Genomic DNA, 18,919 nt, shown 5'->3' with positions numbered 1-18,919 from the left:
CAGGATCAACCTCACTGAGCCGTCAGATGTAGACAGCTGTTATTCCTTCGGAAACTCTTTGCACTGCATTCACTCCTCTTTGGGGACCTTAATGACATAGGCGGTGAACACTGGAATTCTGCTCAGCTTTCAGCCCTCCTAGCAACATTTTTTTAATTAAAAAAATGTTTGGAATTTTTTTTATTCTAGGGGCTGAACAGATAGTACAGCGAGTAAGACACTTGCCTTGCATGCAGTCAACTTGGGCTTGATGCTTGGTACCCCATGTGGTCCCCTGAGCCTGCCAGGAGTCATCCCTGAGCACAGAGCCAGGAGTCATCTCGGAGCAACACCACAGGGGATCCCAAAACAAAACCAAACCATATTTATTGTAGCCTTAGGTAACAGCCAGTTGTGTTTTTTTATGTCTGTTCAACTTTTAGTTTTCCTTCTGTTGCTCAGACTGCGTAACTCTGATTGTTTTTTCTTACCTTCTTGTGTCATCTGCATTTAGTTAGCCTAATCAGCCATGTTTTAATTTTTCAGTTACTGTACTTTTCCTTATATCTTCTCTGCCTCCCCTTCCCAGATTTTCTTCTCCTCCTCTTTTGATGGCTCCTTACCTTGTTATTTATTTATTTATTTATTTATTTTTTCAATTGCAACTCCAGCGGCTGCAGAGTGAATACTCACTTACACCTCATCATAGAAAATCAAAGAATTCTAACCCAGGTATTTCTGACCCTCGGTATCCAGGCTGCTTAACTTTTTAGGACATTCCTCACATTCTTACTTTGGACAACCTGGCAGGCTACCGAATGTAACCTGCCCACATGGCAGAGTCTGGCAAACTCCCCAATATGCCAAACATCAATAACAATGATGGGTCTCATTCTCCTAACCCTGAAAGAGCCTTGAATATGGCACTTTTAAAAAAAAATCTCAGGGCTAGGACGAAGGAAACGTTACTGGGGCCTCCTCGAGGCAATCGAAGAACAACAGGATGATAGTGATCATGATTTATTTTTTCTATCTTCATTTTCTTCCTTCTCCTTTTTTGAAGAAGGGGTCAGCACTGTCTTTCTGTTAGTTTCTTCTATCTTTTTTGGTTTGGGGGCCATACCAGAACACCTGCCTGTGCTCCAGGATCTCTCCCGGGGGTGCTTGGGAGGGAACCTGTGCCGACAGGATATGAGACAAGCACCAGAGCCCCATACTATCTCTCTAGTTCATTTCCACCTTTTCAGGGGGTCCTGGTGAATGGCAGGGCGTCTGGCCACATGCAAGACATGTGCCTTGAGATTTCTCCAGCTTTCATTTCCATCGCATTTGCTCTTACTTGGGGAGTACTATTTTGGAGGACCACACCCGGCAATGCTCAGGGGTTACTCCTGGCTCTGGACCCAGGAATTAGCCTTGGTGGGGCTCAGGGGACCATATGGGATGCTGGGAATCGAACCCGGGTCAGCCATGTGTAAGTCGAGTCTCTGTGGTCCCTGGGGAGTATTTTTATAACAGAAGCTTTAAAGCCTTGATTAGATGGTTCTGTTATCTGTATCTGTATCTAGCATCTCTCAGCACTGATATATAATGAGTGACTTTGCCATGCAGGTTAAGATTTTCCTGGTTCTGCACCCTACCAAGGTCACAAGTTGCCCCCCACGAGCGGCTCTCCGGCACGGCCATGGCTCCAGAAGCACAAGAACTTAATGCAGAGCCCGGCAGCTTGTGGCAGAAAAGTGAATGGACTATGCGTTAATCCACGCCACCATGCCTGCCCGGAGGGGAAAGGGTGTTGCTCCCTTCTTCCTTTTTCCTTCTGGACAGCAAGAAAGCGGCAGCCTTGGAGCTTTTTGGAGGGACACGTATGAACAGGTCATGACGGGGCGACTGAAACCTCATGGGAAGGGGGTCGTTCCCAGCTCGTCCTTCACACCCTTACCAAGGTCACGAGTTGCCCCCCATGAGCGGCTCTCTGGCACAGCCATGGCTCTAGAGTCACAGAAACCAATCTTATAATTATCTGACTCTCGGCAGAAATACTTCCAGGCTTAATAAGTAAAATATCAGAAATCCAAAATCGCATGGCCGCTATTGCGGACGCATAACAACATTTGGTTCTTATAACCAGTTGTAGAAAACAAATTATTTCACAATGCCTTTTCAGCAGGTCTGATTTTGGGGTATAAACTCTAAATAATAATGGTGTATCTTTTGTTGAACAGTGAATATAATCAAAGTAGATTGAGTTTTAACTAGAATTCATCTGCCTCACAGGCATTGGGAGGGTTGGGATGGGGGGTATATTTGGGTTCTTGGTGGTGGAAAATGAGTACTGGTGAAGGGAAATGTGTTTGATGATTGCATGACCGAGACTTAAACCTGAAAGCTTTGTAACTTTTCCCACAGCGATTCAATAAATAAATTAATTTTTTTAAAAAAAGAAAGGGATAGGCAGGAGGTGGAGTGGTAGAGGAGAAGGAAAAGGAGAGACAAACAGAGAAAAGGGAAGACAAAGAGAGATAAAGAGAAAGATAGATACAATAAAGAGAGAGAGGAAGAGAAAGAAAGAAGGAGGAGGAAGAGAATGAGAAGGAAAAGGAGAGAAAAAGAGAAAGAGAAAGACAAGGACAAAGATTAGGACAAGGGCAAAGAACGAGAAAGGATGGAATCGAGGGACGAAGAATGGGATGGAAGAAACAAAAATTTGAAATATATAAGAAAGTTTGAAATAATCCTATATTAGACAATTAATATACTGAATAAATATTATTTTTATCTGTTATAAAAAAAGATTTTCCTGGTTCTTCTTTCCCTGGGGTGGGTGGATGGAACAGGTTAAACACTGCAGAAAACCATGCTGCACTCTCATTCCTATGGACTTGGTGTCCAAAACCCAGGTCGCCGCATGCTACTGCCAATGCCTACATGGAGAGACCTTCAGTGCTAATCTTTTTATAACAACCCATTTCACTTCTTTCTTAATTTATATCTACTGTAATTGAGATACCATGGCTACAATAGGGCTAATGTTTATGGTTTCTATGTACAAAGTTCTTGCTTATTTTTATGATGATTAATATTGAATTGCAGCACTGTAGCACTGCCTTCCCGTTGATCAGCGATTTGCTCGAGTGGGCACCAGTAACATCTCCATTGTGAAAATTGTTGCTACTGTGTTTGGCATATCGAATACGCCACGGGGAGCTGGCCAGGCTCTGCCGTGCGGGCGGGATACTCTCGGTAGCTTGCCGGGCTCTCCGAGAGGGACGGACGAATCGAACCCGGGTCGGCCACGTGCAAGGAAAATGCCCTACCCACTGTGCTATCGCTCCAGCCCATACTGAATTGTATCTTGAATATTTTTAAGATTGCACATGGGACCAGAAATACAGTACAGAGGAGAGGCGCTTGCATGCTTTGCCTGCAGCTGATGTGGTCTGATCTCCAGCACCACAAATGGTCTCGAGGTCTTGCCAGGAGTGAAACCTGAACAGAGAATCAGGAATAAGCCCTGAGCACTGCAGGGGTGGCTCAGCTCCCCTCCCCCACAGATTACATTATGGTTTTATTTAAATCCAGTGGAGAATGTTGGTATTTCTGATCTACCAGACTGTCAACCAGGTTGGGTGAAGGAGACAAGCTGGGACAGGTCCTGTGGGCTCTGGTTTCTGTACCTGAGTTTTCAAAGGCTACTGTCACGTGTCGCCCCTGTGTGCGCCACCCAGTGTCCGGTCTGAGCTATCAGCAATGTGCATCTACAGAGGGTCGGCAGGAATGCCGGGAGGTACAGGTGCCCACCAACAGTGGTATGCAGGACCTTCCCTGAGGGGCTCCCTGTTTGTTTCTTGGGCTTTCCCTCCTCCATCCTCTGACCACAAAACTGGGGATTTAGTTACGCACGCTGACAGGCACTTCCTGCACTGTACCCAAATCAGGAGCCAAGGGGCAGAAGGGGGGAAGGGGAGGGGGAGGGGGAGGGCGGCGGAAGGGGGAGGAGGAGGAGGAGGAGGAATGGGTGTGTGTGTGTGTGTGTGTGAGTGTGTGTGTGTGTGTGAGAGAGAGAGAGAGAGAGAGAGAGAGAGAGAGAGAGAGCGCAAATGAGCAAATTCCCCCCACCCTCTGGGGCTTCAACCTCTCGCCAGAGGCAAAGGTTCCCCTAGTTCAGCACCAGGCTCCCGAAAGGGCCCCACAAGCCACGGTTACTGCACCCGGGACTAGGGCACTGGGCAAAACAGAGCAGCAGAGGCTGGAGAGCTAGTTAGTGCAGCAGAGCAGGTAGGGCGTTTGCCTTGCACCCAAGTGACCCAGGTTCAATTCCCAGCATCCCAAATAGTCCCCCAAGTACCACCAGGAGCGACTCCTGAGTGCAGAGCATGAGTTACCCTGCGCATCACCAGGTAAGGCCCCCAAACAAAATAAGGCAAACAAAAAACCAGCAGCAAACTTCGGGCTTTCTCCTCTAGCCAAGTTTCGAGCCTGTTGTCTACCCCAGAGAGAAGCGGAGAGATCTGCTGGGTTTAGAGCCATCTTGAGTCCAGAAAAGGGAGTATCAGAGGAAAAACGAATACAAACCAGGGAGGAAGAGCTTCCAATTCTGTTCAGATTCTCCGATAAGTCTGCTCTGGTTAGAGAGCCCTTGGCCAGCTGCTAGGTACATTCTGTGCTGGCATTTGTGCCTTCAAGTGGACCTTGCACACAGCGTATGGTCTCTGAATATATCCTACCCTGTGTGTGTGTGCATACGTGTATGCACAAGCACCTCCCCCCCACCCCCGCCGCGTTTATGCAGGGAGTAAGCCATAAAAAGAGGCCCGCCAGGTCACGAGGTGAACGTGTACTCAGATGGAGCCAGAGACTGTCTCAGTCCTTTACCAAGCGGTTGTGACTGACGCCTTGCAGAAGGCTCAGGGTTTCCACCGTCACCCACTCCAGCAACACTAGTGTGCCACGCTTCACAAGCTGGCCCTTTTGGCAGAGGTGCAGTGGCGTCCTCCTGTCAGCCTGGCATTTCTCTAGGGACAGCTGCAGGCAGAGGGTTATTAGTCCTTCGGATTTCCTGCTTGTGAAACACCTTTTCAGGCATTTGCTTATTTCTATACTGGCTTATTTATTTCTCCATCCCTAATAATTTTTGTAGTTCTTTATTCTGGAAAGAAGCACTTTGTTGGTTACTTGTGATGAAATTATCCCCCGCCCCCCCCCCGCGCCCAACTTGGACTGCCTTTTCTCCTTTTCTCTCTTAATGAGGACTCCTCTTTAATACAAGTTTTGTTTGGTTTGGGGGCCACATCTGGTGATGCTCAGTGGTTACTCCTGGCTCTGCGCTCTAGAAATCACTCCTGGCTTTCTCAGGGGACCATGTGAGATGTGGGGCTCAGACCTAGGTCTGACCCCTGCAAGGTGAGTGCCCTACCCATCACTCCGAACCCTGGATGTTGGGCTTTATAGCTACTTTCCTAGAGCAAAAGACCCTCGGAGGGCTTTCTCACAATTCTGGAATATTCCATCACCCTCCCACCATGCACCTGCACCTCTCTGGGCTCCACCTGCGACGGGGCCCGTGCTGTAAGCTGAAAGGGGGGCAGAGGGGAGGGGTTGTACCTGAGCCTAGTGCTTGTCCAGCGGAGTCAAGGGAAAGAACCACTGAATCTGCAACACAAGAGGACAAGTTCATTTCTTTCTCCTTCTCTTGACGAAAGCAACAAGCTCCCAAGGGCTCTTCCCACACCCTCCCCAAGGGAAAGTCCTCAGGAACAGTTATGCAGCCTGTGCCCGCCCACTCCTGGGCCAAAGGCCCTGCCCAGCCCGGCCCCCAGCCTGCCACGGGAGGAACCTCTCAGGGTAGATGTTCGTCTCGGGCCCCAAATTCTTCAGAAGCACTGACTGCCAAATTAGGAGATGAGTTTACATCCTTTTCCTTCTCATCATGGAGATAAAGCAAACTTCCTCCTACTTCTGGTTAATGGCACTAGCATTTCCCTTTGACTTCTTCTTTTCTTTCACCCAGATTTCCAAATTACTTATTACTTCTCCTCCCAAAAGGCTAAAGCAGCCTACAGGAATTTAGAGGATGCACTGGGATTTAAAAAAGAAGTAAGTTACAGAGAGGGAAAGTAGCGGACGGGGAATGTTAGTGCCCAAAATGCATGCCATGAGGACATTACAAACATCGCCCAAAGCGAGGGCCAGAAGTGCAGCGGGTAAGACACGGGCCTTGCATGCAGCGGATCCCCGAGCACAGAGCCAGCAACAAACCCTGAGCACCACTGAGTGCGGCCCAAACCTCCCCTCCTTCCCCCAAAATTTACACGTAGAATCAAGGAGGCCTGAGCTCCCAAGGAGCTGAAGGCCAGGAGAAAACGAAGCGGTGAGATCAGTGTCCACAGCATCTTCACTCACTCACTCTCTCACTCAGGAGCCACGTGTCCTTCTGCTCTGGGGAAGTTTCCAGACCGGCTCTGTGACAGAGCAGCAAAGAACCGGGCCTCGTCCTGACCCTGGTGAACCTCCCTCCCATCTGTCCAGGCGAGGAAAAAGACGTGATCACACCACAAATGGTTCCACTAAAAGGAGACTACGGTACCAAGAGCTCAGTGAAAGTGCGTGTCTGGAATAAGGGCGTCGGCGGGTGAGGAAAGGCTTTCTTCCCTGGACGGGTGACACTTGACAGGACAGCTGCGGAGGAAGGAAGGCCTCGGCGACTGGAATGGAATATGGAGGCCAACAGAATGCCAGGTACGAGGCCTGGAGCATGGCGGGACAGGGTGCGAGAGCGAGTGAACAACTTCAAAGCACAGGATCCTGTGAACGGAGAGAAATTTCTCTGGGGCGGAGGGGGCGGCGGGGGGGGGGGGCGGTCTTCACAAAGTGGAAGACTGTGTCTTCTGCAACTGCTCTATGACAAGTAGCTGTGAATCCTGTGCAGTTAAGTCTTCCACCGTGAGCCACGGAAAACCATGGCAGAGAGCCAACAAATAGTTCAACAGAAGCGATTCTGAGGAACCCCAGGATAATTTAAGGCCTCGCTCTCCCAAGAGATCCCAAAGGCAAAGGGGGCAGCTCGCATTCGAAGGCTGATTCACACAAAGGCCTGTCAGCCAGATGTCCATGACAGGGGGTTCCACGTCACCCTTGCAGAGCCCGAGCTGGGCGTCCTTTCTCTGGAAATCCAGCCCCACACATTCCAGGTCGCAGACACGCCATGAGCTGGACCCTCACACAGCCACCTAAGAGCACGCCCTCCCCTCCATCCCTGCTGAGGAACATGCCAGGCAGGAATGGGCCATACACCTTCAGACAAACCTTAGAAACTGTCCCCACCCCCCACAACCAAGTATTTTTTTAAGCATGGAGGCGGGGAGGGTGAGGTGGGCTAGAGAGCAGAAGGGCACTGTTTTGGATAAGGATCAGAGGTGGAAATTTTGTACTGCCAAATATAGCAGTTCCTAAAGCTCTGAACCACCGAGGAAAAGTAAGATAGGATTATTTTTAAACTCAAAGAAATGCAGAAGCAAAATTCCTGGCCTGTATTGACCAGACAGGTGACAGTCCAGCCTTACGGTGGTCGGTGGTTGATAAATGCCCTATGTCTGCCTCCTACTGCCACCCTCTGGAAGAGAAATCCCTGTTCCTCCCTTTCCCCATTTTTTAAAAAAAGGTTTTGGGACACACCCACAAAGCTCAGGAATCATTTTCTATGGCTCGGGGACCACATGGGATGCCAGCGATCAGACACCCGAGGTGGCTGCCATCAGGGCAAGAGCCCTACCCACTGACCACGGCTCTGGCACTGCCTCGCTTTCTCCTTTTTCATTTTGGTCTCAAGGTCACATCTGGTGAGACTCAGAGGTGCCCAGGGAACCAGCTGGTGCCAGGATTGAACCTGGGCAAAACCTGTATGCAAAGCCTGTGATGGGCCTGATAATCTCTCTCTCTCTCTCTCTCTCTCTCTCTCTCTCTCTCTCTCTCTCTCTCTCCTCTTCTCTCTCCTTCCTTCTCTCTCTGTTAAAAAAAAAGAGCCGCAGCTGGGAGCTATTTACATCCTGGACATGGACTCCCAGAGATGAATCAGGAGAGCAGGGAAGCCACAGGGCCCAGCCTCCGGGTGCTTCCCGGGGCCCAGCTACAGGCATCCTCACTGCAGGCAGCCCGGATTTCACTTTCCATCTCTAAACACTCGCCTCCAGCAGAAAAACATCTGCCAGCGCTTTTGCAATCCTACTCCTAACCACAGCCCCGTCTCCACTTAGCACGCTGCCTTTAGAGTGAATTCTCCTCATACCCATGTCTCTGCCTCCATGAAAAACCCTTCCAGGCCTTCCTGGACCAAGGCCAAACTCAAAATTCGAGATTTTCACCATTTCACCTCCTTGGCCACCTCCAATAACAGCTCTCGCTCCCAATAGGCCAGACTACTTCTGTCCCCGAGGAGAAACCCATCTCCTTAGGCTCTGTCGCATCAGACATATTCTCCCCTCCTGTCTGTGTGGGAAGAGCTGTCACCTTCCCCGGGAAAGTGGCCCCTCTTCTTCCGGGTGGTGCTGGGGGTCGCGCCCAGGGCCTGTGTTCTCCCACCAGCCACAGCCCAGGCCCGACCCTCTTCCCGAGCCTCCTCTTTTCCGGGCACCCCCTGCACAGCCAGGCTGGGACTTCCCCTATGGCACCAGAACCCTCGCTTCCCTTTTCCTGCCATCAAACTTCCGATGCAAGCTTCCGATGCCTGCCCCCCTGGATGTGTGAGACACAGAAGGAAGAGAGGTCAGTCCGTTGATCAAATGCAGGCGTCCAGAAGGACATACCCTTGTTTCCCACAGAAAGTGATGCGAGGTGCTGTGATTTTTTTTCACAAATCAGGGGCAGGCGATTCTGCATACAGATTATCATCCACTTCAAGAGGATCCTGACCCTGGGCAGCAGGGCCGGGCCTCGTAGCAGGAAGATGAAAGCATTCCCACAAACCACAGGGAGGGAAGTGAGGAGAGTGCCCCGGGGGCTTTGGAGGTGAGCGATCACTTCCACCTGGAGAAGATTAAGAAGGGTTTTCCAAGAGCTGACTGCCCAGAAGAGCAGCAATAAAAACAGCGGCTCAAATTTCAATCGCGGGTGACAAGTACTTTTCCAATCGCAACTTTCCTCCTGAAATAATCCCTTACAGTTCATCTAAACTTGAAGGAAAAAGACTAAAACTTAAGTTGACCTAAAAAAAGAAGAAAAAAGAAAAGCCTGAATGGTAACAAGCTGTCTGAAGGAGAAAACAATATGGGATGCTCTTTTATTCTCTATGCTTCTGCAAAAGTTCTACATTTATATTGTTAGGGGGGAAAGCTGGGAAGGGGGGGTGAAGCACCTCTTTAATTCAGTTCTTGGATTTTAATTTCGGTTTTCAGGCCACACGTGAGAGTGCTCAGGGGCTATTTCCAGCTCAGGGCTGGAGAGTCACTCCAGGTGGGGCTCAGGAACCAAACCCAGGCATCTTCAGCCCGCTAAGATACCCTCAAGTCCTTTCGGGTTTTAACTTGGGACTCATTAGATCCGGTGCCAGGTTCCTCAATGCCTTTATGTACCCATGAACACGCAAAAAGCTTCCCCTCAGATACTGGAAATGCCTTATATTCCGTGGCACTTCAGTATACCTCAATAACCTGGACTTTGAAACAAAATGGGGTTTTTCCTTTCTCTTCATCTTCCCTCCAACCTAGAAGTATTATCAAGCACCTGTTATGTGCCAGGTTCTGTGCTGAACCGTTGAGGTACAAAGCTAAGAGGATGTCTTCCGGGAAGAGAAACAAATCAACAGGTATCTCGACTGTGCTGGGGGGAGACAAGGGGGGGCGGGTCTGTACCAAACAGAGGACTGTCTGCCTGGAGAGAAAAAAAGTCAAGTTTTTGCAAGCCCCATTTGCGGCAGTGGTGGCATGCTCCGAGAGCCTGGGTCTTTAAATTGCAGAAGGCACAAGTGAGCGGTGAGAGATTTCAGGAGGAAGTGAATGACATGCTTCTGTTTTGTGTAAATGTTGATGGAGTTTGCTTTGCACATTGCCGGCACAGGCTGGAGAGTCAGTCTGGTCATTCATTCTCTGTGTTTACTCTGAAGGTTGTCAGATCATTTGGCTTATAAACCACTTTGACAGCGACAGGGAAAATTCAGTCTTCCACAAATTGAGTTCTGTTTTTTAAGAAACTGAGCAGGAATACCCAGGCTTCTCCCTGTCAGACTAGCAAATGTGTCATTTTTATTTCAAGCAGCCCCGGCCCCAGCTGTCCCTGGCTCTCAGGACCCAGGTCGCCATGTGGAGCGACACACCAGTGGCGAAACAGAATCCCAGACCCAAGGGGAACAGAGCACTGCGGCTCACAACGGCCCAGTGAGGAAACCTAGAATTTACTGGAACTCCTTTATTATGATCAGATGTTTCCTGTGTCTGGTTTCAACAGAAATATGAAGAATGGGGATCGGTCTTTTTTGCAATCACTGCAGAGGCTTCCAAAACTTGCAGCACGCAGGGAGTGAGCCCCGCTTCTGGGTACTCTGTCCCAGCACCGGCCCCAGGTGCCGGTTAGGCCCGGGGAGGGAGGAACAGACGGAACAGAAAACCTCAAGTCAAGTCGCTCACAGACCAGCAGGTGAAATAAACACACACCAGATCCAGCTCTCTGGTCAGTGGGACTGGACTGTGTGCTTGGATCTCACTGAGGCCACCCAACGTGTGCTCACGACTCAGACACACAAAAAAAAACGAAGTCTGTGTCACGTCAGGCGGAGGCACGAACCACCGTACGATGGTGGCTATTCCACAACGGCATGATCACATACATGTGTGTACACACACTTACGGGGCGGGGAGCAGCAACCATCCCTGCTTGACCTTGAACCACACAATGCTGAGGTGCGGGGAAGGTGCCGGCTCTGAGGTAAGCACGTCACTCCCGTCTTGGAACTGTGGGTTTGAGTCCCGACACCACCACCACACAAACACACACACACACACACACACACACACACACGGAGTAATAAGGAAGAGGTCTCCTCACTGTTCACTGACCATTGACAACTTATTTGTTAAGAAGCTGTTACACAACAGCTTAGCGATACAACAGTATGAAAAAGTCATGTGTCTCTTCTCGAGCGAGGGGGGGAGAGAGAGAGAGGGAGTGTGCGTGTGTGTGAGTGTGTGTGTGTGTGTGAGTGTGTGTGCATGTGTATGTGTTCTGGGCCACACCAGCAGTGCTCAGGGTTTACTCCCAGCTCTAAGCCCAGGGATCACTCCTGGTGATACTTGGGTGATACGGGGTGTCGGAGATTGAACGTTAGGTCACCCACGTGCCAGGCTAATACCCTACCTGCTGTACTACCTCTACAGCCCTAGGAATTTGTTTTTTGGACAGGGAGATTTAAAAAAGAAACAAATTAAGTGAGCAAAATTATGTTTGACAATATGAAGAGCAAAGAGAAACTAAGTCTAGGAAACAATTGACGGAGGGCTTCCCAGAGGAGGTGTCCTATGAGCAAACACCTGAAGATGAAAGCCGGCTAAGAAGAAAGTCAGGATCCAAAAGAGTTTCCGAGGGGAGGAAAAGGAAACGCATCAATCTTGGTACACTTAAGAAACACAGAGAAGGCTGAAGTACAGAGCACAGATGATAACACGAGAAAGGTAAGAAATTCACACAGGCAGACAAGGACCAGACCTGCAGGAGACCTTGGCCGGAAGCCACAGAAAGGTAAATGCAGAAGAACTTCCTGCTTTTGTTGTTGCTGATGTTTGTTTGGTTTTTGGTCCACAGCTGGCCAGGACTTATTCTGGGCTTAGACACCAATCCTGGCACGCTCAAGGGAAGAACCTAGGGGTGTCGGGGATAGAATCCAAGTCGGCTGCATGCAACGCCAGCACCTTACCTGCAGAACTCACTCTCTGGCCCACAGTTCCTGCTTTAAACCAGGAGAATCGTAATTTATTTATCTGTTTTCTAGGCCTCCCCCAGAGGTGCTGAGGGCTATTCTCAGTTCTGGCGAGCACACAATGGCAGGGATCAAAACTGGCATTCCTGCACACGCAGAACATGGGCTCTAGTCTACCGAGCTCTCTTCCCTGCCCCAAGCTGCCCCCCTCCTTTTTTTGGCCCTGTAATTGAATCCAGGGCCTTATAGAGTAAAGCACCCCCTCCCACACCCCCTTCCTGGGCCTGATCCATAAAACATAAACTTTTATCACTATGTGGGAATTAGATCGAGTATTCTGCCAACAGAGTCAAGGATTTGGGGGAGAAGGCTGAAGGCAGGGAGATGGACAGGAGGGAAATGCAATACCCTAGGTGAGAAGTAACGGGGCCTGAACCAAGGTGGTGGCGATCAGAATCAAGAAAGAAGAATGGATGGCAAACATGTTCAGAGGGTTGGGCCGGAGGATAGTACAGCAGGGAGGACATTTGCCTTGCACGCGGCTGACCCGGGTTCAATGCTCGGCATCCCATAAGGTCCTCCAAGCACCACCAGGAGTAATTCCTGAGTGCAGAGCCAGGAGTAACCCCTGAGCATCGGCTGGGTATGGCCCAAAAAGAAAAAAAAATGTTTAGGAGGGGAAGCACAGAAGGTGACTAAGTGACGGGACATGCATGAACGACAACAAAGGAGGGAGAGTCTACGGACAGTCTGATTTCCATTCAAACCCCTTTACAAGTTTGACACCTTGGGCAGAGCCTGGCCAAGAGGGAGGCAAGCAACAGACCAGCGGGCAATCCAGAAGGCAGACACGGTCGCCCTTTGGAGATGTCACCTGGGATGGTCAATGAGTTGGGGTCTTGGTAGGAGAAGCAGGGGTGGCGAGGCTAGAGGCTGGACTTCGTGTGGGCCATGGGGGGCATCAGGGTCACACCAATGGCAGAGCACCGGTGTGAAGAACCACATCCCCACTGCTGAGCACAAGAACCTTACAGAGCTGCTGTGGGTCCAGAATGTTCGCCCGGTGCCGGTCTTCGTGGCCGTGACCAAATGTGCGGACAGACCGACCTCCACTGGGTTCCCAGCACACTCACCCCACAAGATCTGAATCTCAGGAGTCAGAGAGGGCCCCACTCAGGTGGGGGTCAACGCTGTGTCCCTGCCCCTACCTTGATGACAGAGCCCTCGACTTGGAGGTGGGGTGCCTCTTGGTTCACCAGCTAAACCGGTACGTCCGAAGTCCCCCGACAGCTGCCCTCGGTTTCCCCACTGTAGAGGCTCTCCAGGGATTTCACCCCGAGATCCTGCTCTTGACCCTCAATTTCTTCCCAGCCCAAACCCCAATTCCAATCAAAACCCAAGTGAGATCCCTAAAGATACAAAGAGAAGGCGGGGGGGGGGGGGGCGGGAGGAAGGGGAGGAAGGAAGTCTGCAGCTAGAGTGAAACAAGCGTTAGTTTAGGGCAACGTGGCATATGGAAGAAAGTCTGTGAAATGATGAAATGATCCAAAACACAGGAGTAGGAGAGGAAGGCAGAGGAGGTGAGAAGCAGTTTTGAGAAGGAGCATCCAAATGTGGCCACGACGTGGAAAGAGCTGATGAATGGCAAGCTGCTGCGGAATCATTCACCAGGAGGGCGTCTGTGGGAACACTAATTGGTGGGAACAATTTCTGTATAATGATCGGACTGAAAAGACTCAGCTGCGAGTGAGTAAGTGGAGGCCTGCAGATACAGTCGTCTTCTTGCTTGAGTATTTTCCTGCCATCCACTTCATTAGCTGAAGTCGCCAAACCTCCGGAAAGAGTCCTTACTAAGCCAGGCGTCAGTCATCTCAGACCCTGGCATGAAAGCGTCGGTGAAGAGCAACACCGAAGGGCGCCGGGCAATGTCACGACAGGTCACTGAGCGAGGATGCTGGCAGGAGATGTGACTGAGAAGCGGGGGAGTGCGGCCCACTGAACTAGAGGGCCGTGCCCCTGCGCACAGGCCAGGCTGGCGGGTGGGAACTGCAGCAGGGAACGCAGGCGTGCGTGGTTTCAGGAAGGTCAAATCATGCCTAATTATTATATTAGGGTTTCTCTTAAAAGTGCATGTGACTAAAAGTCAATGCAACCTATTAAAAAAAAAAGGTTTTTTTTTTAAAGCTTTGACACATCAAAGACTATTTTTAAAAAGTGAGTCACCTGAAATTGAGGAAGAAAGTGCAGTGTCATCCAGGAGACAAAGGCACTTGGCAGGAGGATCAGGGGTAGGTCAAGCCCTGGAGCTCCGACTCCCACAGGGAGACCAGGAAGTCTGGGATTAGCTGGAATTCTACTAGCCCCTGCCCCAGGGGTGTGGGTGGGTGCGGGCCTCCTCAACAGGCACCTGTGTGAGCAAGAGAGGCAGCTGGGATGGAGCCAGGGCCAGGGGAGTGCTCACCAGAGGCAGAGGTGATACGGGGATGCGGCCTGGGCATTCAGGATGATGGGAAGGTGAGGGTACTGGTGCGACAGTGGAAGGAGAAAGGCGGCAGTGCCAAGAAGGTCAGAGGGCACAGCCTGAAATTGACAGACGGCTGTGATTAGGCTATGGAGTCTCCGATGAGGTGCAGTCCACGGGCAGAGCATAGCACCCTCTCAGCGGACTCTGAGAGGATGTGGCCAGGATTGAGCACTAACTTGACACTGTCAAGGGGAGCGCAGGGTCCTACCGAGGGAGGTTAGCCTGGGTGCACAGGGATGGGAGGGGAGTCAGCAGGGGACTGGACACTGAAGGCCACGCTGACCAAACCCACCCACGGCGGTCTCCTGGAGTGAACTAACACAGTTCATCCAGAACACATGCCACTGCCGAGGTTTTGAACATCACTGGTGGTGATGTTAAGGTGACAGATGGCCAAAGTGACAGGGGGAGGAATGACTGGGGAAGAACAGAGAAGGGAAGAAAAGGGGAGAAAGAGGCTGAAAAAGTAGGCCGGGTCACATGTGCACATTCAGGATTTGGGCTGGACCAAGTGGCAAAGGCTCTCCAGCGTTCTCAGACACCTGTCTCAGGAGAAGCGCGCCAGGGGCAGAGGGGAGGAGGAGACGAAGGGGGGTACGCCTTGTCTGTGGAAGACCTGGTGAGGAATGTTGAGGTTCTAGCGTGAAAGGGAAGGAAGAAACGTCAGAGGGGGAACCAGCGGTGGACCCAGAGAAAATGATATCGCAGAATACAAGAACGTAGAGATGCTCCAGAAAGAAGGAGAGAGAAATATTAAAAATGTATCAAGGAAGGTCAAGATAAGGTCTAACACGCATCCTCTGGGTTTGGCGATTAGGAAAATATTGGTGATCTAACGAAGAGCAGGTTTATGGAAATGACTGAGAACAGAAAACAAATCAACTGCCACGGTGAAAAAATGCAAAAGAAAAAAATTATTTTGGTTTTGTTTTTGAGCCATACCCAGTGGTGCTCGGGGCTTACTCCTGGCTCTGCAATCAGCGATCGCTCCTGGTGGGCTCGGGAACCCATGCAGGACAGGGGATCAAACCCAGATCCACAGCAGGCAAGGTAAGCACCGTATCTGCTCGTTGTCTCTCCAATCAGGAGAGAAAAAACCACTTCTGTTTAATAAAAGAATAAGCGTAGGAAACATGTATGAATACAGGAGTTCTAGAAAGAAAGAATAAGAAACAACGGATAGAAAAAAAATATTTTAAAAACAGTTCAGGGCCAGAGCAATAGCACAGCAGGTAGGGCACTTGCCTTGCACGTGGTCTACCTGGGCTCACTCCTAGGTACCCCGTAAGTCCCCTGAGCACCTGGCAAAATTATCCTTTTGAACTATCCACATGTATGACTTTAATAACTGTACAAAAGTGCACAACTAAAGTGGCAGGGTGAGGATTCAAGTTCTGTTGATTTCTCCCTTAACCTACAGACGATTTATCTACCAATAGGGCCCATCAAGTCTATTTCACACTTGATCGCGTCCTAATGCTTTACACCAAATACTTATATAACAGAGAGACTGTACAGGGGTTAAGGCACTGGCCCTGCGTGCAGCCAACCTGTTTTGATCCCTGGTACCACACATGATTCCCCATGCCCCACCACAAGTCATCCCTGAGCACAGAGCCAGAAATAAGCCCAAGAACTGCCAAGTGTGGCCCAAAGCACCCCCCCTCTCCAAATAAATAAAATAATCAGGAACATCTAAATACGAACTGGGAATTGGAAGATACTATGAAATTATATTTCATGTGAGTCAACAGAATGATAGAGATATAAAAATTCTTATTTGGGCCAAACACCTCCTCCCAAATCCTTATTTGTTAGAGATCATTCTGAAGAGTTCGGGGGTAAAATGACATGATGTCTGGGATCTGATTTAAAATCCAATATAATTTTTTTAAATCCAAATAATAAAAAAGATATGAATCTCCAAAAGAGCAGGGCCTGCACTGGTCTCGCGTGCCAAAGACACTTGGACAGGAAGAGCTGCTTAAGTTATCTGCCACAGGACATTCTTCCTTTCATCTGGGAAAAAGATGCATTTGATAGGGTGTCATTAAAAGAACATGGTACCATTCCATGCGCAGGATACACTTTACTTAAGACAAAGAAGGAACAGAATGAAAGGCTGCCCGACAGAGTTTTTGACAGTTTTTGCGTTTGACCATGAAAAGCTTCCTCTGTTATATCACTTTGCACTACAAAAGAGGGCACAGGCCTCTCGGTCCCCCTCCTGGAAACGGGAACCGCTGCTGTCACAGACAGTGGCTGAAGTATTCAAGTGCAAGGCTTGGGAGAAACAGGGAAAAAATATGCCAGAGGGAACGCGAAATGGCAAAGCAGCTTTGGAAGACAGTTTGGGGCCTCGTCCATAGGTCGCATACAGATTTACTGAATGATTCGGCAATACATATCCAAAGGAAATGGAAATTTTCTGCCCATACAACAACTTGAGCATGAATGTTCAAAGAATTATTCCTAAGGGCTAAAAATATGGAAGCAACCTAAATGTCCAAGAGCTGATCGATGGCTAGATAAGGCGTGGTGTATCTATAGACACTGGAGTGCTAGTTCAGCTTGGGGGTGCAGGGGAACGGAGCTGATCCATGCTGCAATGCAGATGAGTCCTGAAACGCGCTAAGTGAAAGCAGCTTACCTGCTCTGAGATTCCATTCCTACCATGGAACTGCCCAGAGCAGACAGACCTTTGTAGCCGGAAAGTAGATTAGCTGCTGTCTGGGGCTAGAGGTCAGGAAGTGGAGGTGACTACAAATGGGACGGGACCTTTCCTGGGCTAATGACGACGATGTAAAATTAATCACGGTTATATGTGCACTGAGTATCAGAAACACTGAATTCTCAGTGTGTGAATATAGAAATTATATTTCAAGAAAGTTGTTTCCTTTGGGAAAAAATGTGGTGGCTGGGGGGCGGGGGGATGCAACAGGGAAAGGCAAAACACGGTTTGTGGAAAGTCCAGTTTAAGCCCTGGTGGCACATGGTCACCAGCACAGAGCTGGGGCAGACCCTGCGGGCGTGACCCACACACAAACAAAAAGTGGTAAGCAGGTCCCTTCCTCTCAGGGGCTGCACAGACAAGTCACTTTTTCCCCTGGCCCCTTGAAAAACGGAGGGGGGCTTCACTGTTGGGATACTTATTTCAAATGACCGTGAGAGAAACCTCACCATCAGAAGACGGGATCAGGAGGCTGTCGTGACTCATGGCTCAATGCTGCACTGAAGAGAAAACGGGGCCATAGTACAGCAGGTTGGGCGTTTGCCTTGCATGCAGCAGATCTGGCATCCCATGTGGTTCCCGAGTACCACCAGCAGGAATAATTCCTGAGTGCAGAGTCAGGAATAAGTCCTGAACATAGCCGCATAGCTGGGTATGGGGGTGGGGGGGACAGGGGACAGAGAGAGAGAGAGAATGAGAATGAATTTGCTTTCTTTGAAATTTTTTTCATCGGGGGGGGGGGGGGGGGGCTGGATGATTTTAAGCTATCACTAAGTGTTCTCCTAAGTTTTCTTCATTGACCAAAACAAAGCTAAGGTTCCTTTCCACCCGCACCGCCCCCTCCCCTGCTGGGCCCTCTACTTCTCTCTGTGACTTCTCCTGTCGTTTTGTTTTGTGGCCACACCTAGTGATGCTCAGGGGTTTACTCCTTGGGTTTCCTCTCTGAATTCAGGAGACCAAACGGGATACTACTGGGTATTGGCTGCGTGCTTCTTCAATCCTACCTGTTTTTTAAACCTGAATATGTTGCCTGTATTGAAGCATCTTCATTCAGACCAGTTGGGTGTTAGAAGCCATGGAGTTCAGCCGAACTGTGGTTATCACCGGGGATTTTTCATTCCCACAACCGCAGCCATCGGAGATTTATATCCTGGTGGACGGGTGTCTCTAGTCTGATTGGCAGCTCCCTCATTTTCATAATGACTGCATCACCCCTCCACATAACCCAGGATTTCTCAGACCAGAAAAATCTTGTTACTGCACCCACCCCTCTTTTTGAGAGAATCCTTCCTGTGCTCTGTCCTCCCATACCCACTTCTTTACAGTGTCCAAACGGCTTACTAAATTTAGACAAAATCTCACGGCAAGCTACCGAGTATCTCGCCCGCACGGCAAAGCCAGGCAAGCTCCCCGTGACGTGTTCGATACGCCAAACACAGTAACAAGTCTCACAATGGAGATGTTATTGGGCCCGCTCGAGCAAATCGATGAACAACAGGAGGACAGTGCTACAGACAGTGCTACGGGGGTGGGGGGGGGGGGGGTGGAAAGATAGTACAGCTGGTAGTAGGGCAAGGTGTTTGCCTTGCCCACAGCTGATACCATGGTTTGATCCCCAGCACCTCACAGGGTCCCCCTGAGAACCACTGCTGCTGTGACTTAACCCAGCTCTCCCCACTGCAAAAACAGTTCCTTTGGGACCAGGGATGTGGCTCTGTGGCAGAGTGAGAGTTCTTCCACTTGCATGAGGGAAGCTCTGGGCCAACCCCCCACCAAGCACCAA

General features: G+C 50.0%; 1 protein-coding gene across 4 annotated transcripts in view; it reads right to left on the bottom strand.

Annotated features, from left to right (window-relative positions):
• ST3GAL3 (ST3 beta-galactoside alpha-2,3-sialyltransferase 3) overlaps positions 1-18,919 on the bottom strand; it is a 195,811-nt gene that overhangs the window by 110,862 nt on the left and 66,030 nt on the right. For 2 of the 4 annotated variants that reach the window (XM_056130874.1, XM_056130872.1), the window contains exon 3: positions 5,584-5,631. The exons of the other annotated variants lie outside the window; for them this stretch is intronic. In XM_056130874.1, the coding sequence (XP_055986849.1) occupies positions 5,584-5,631 (48 nt within the window). The remainder of the gene's footprint in view (positions 1-5,583; positions 5,632-18,919) is intronic. 4 annotated transcript variants of the gene reach the window in all.

The sequence above is a fragment of the Sorex fumeus genome, unplaced genomic scaffold (genome assembly GCF_029834395.1).
Source record: "Sorex fumeus unplaced genomic scaffold, SorFum_2.1 ptg000082l, whole genome shotgun sequence".
Classification (NCBI taxonomy): Eukaryota; Metazoa; Chordata; class Mammalia; order Eulipotyphla; family Soricidae; genus Sorex; species Sorex fumeus.
Note: the sequence above shows the minus strand (reverse complement) of the source record. Positions and strands in the feature narration are given on the sequence as shown.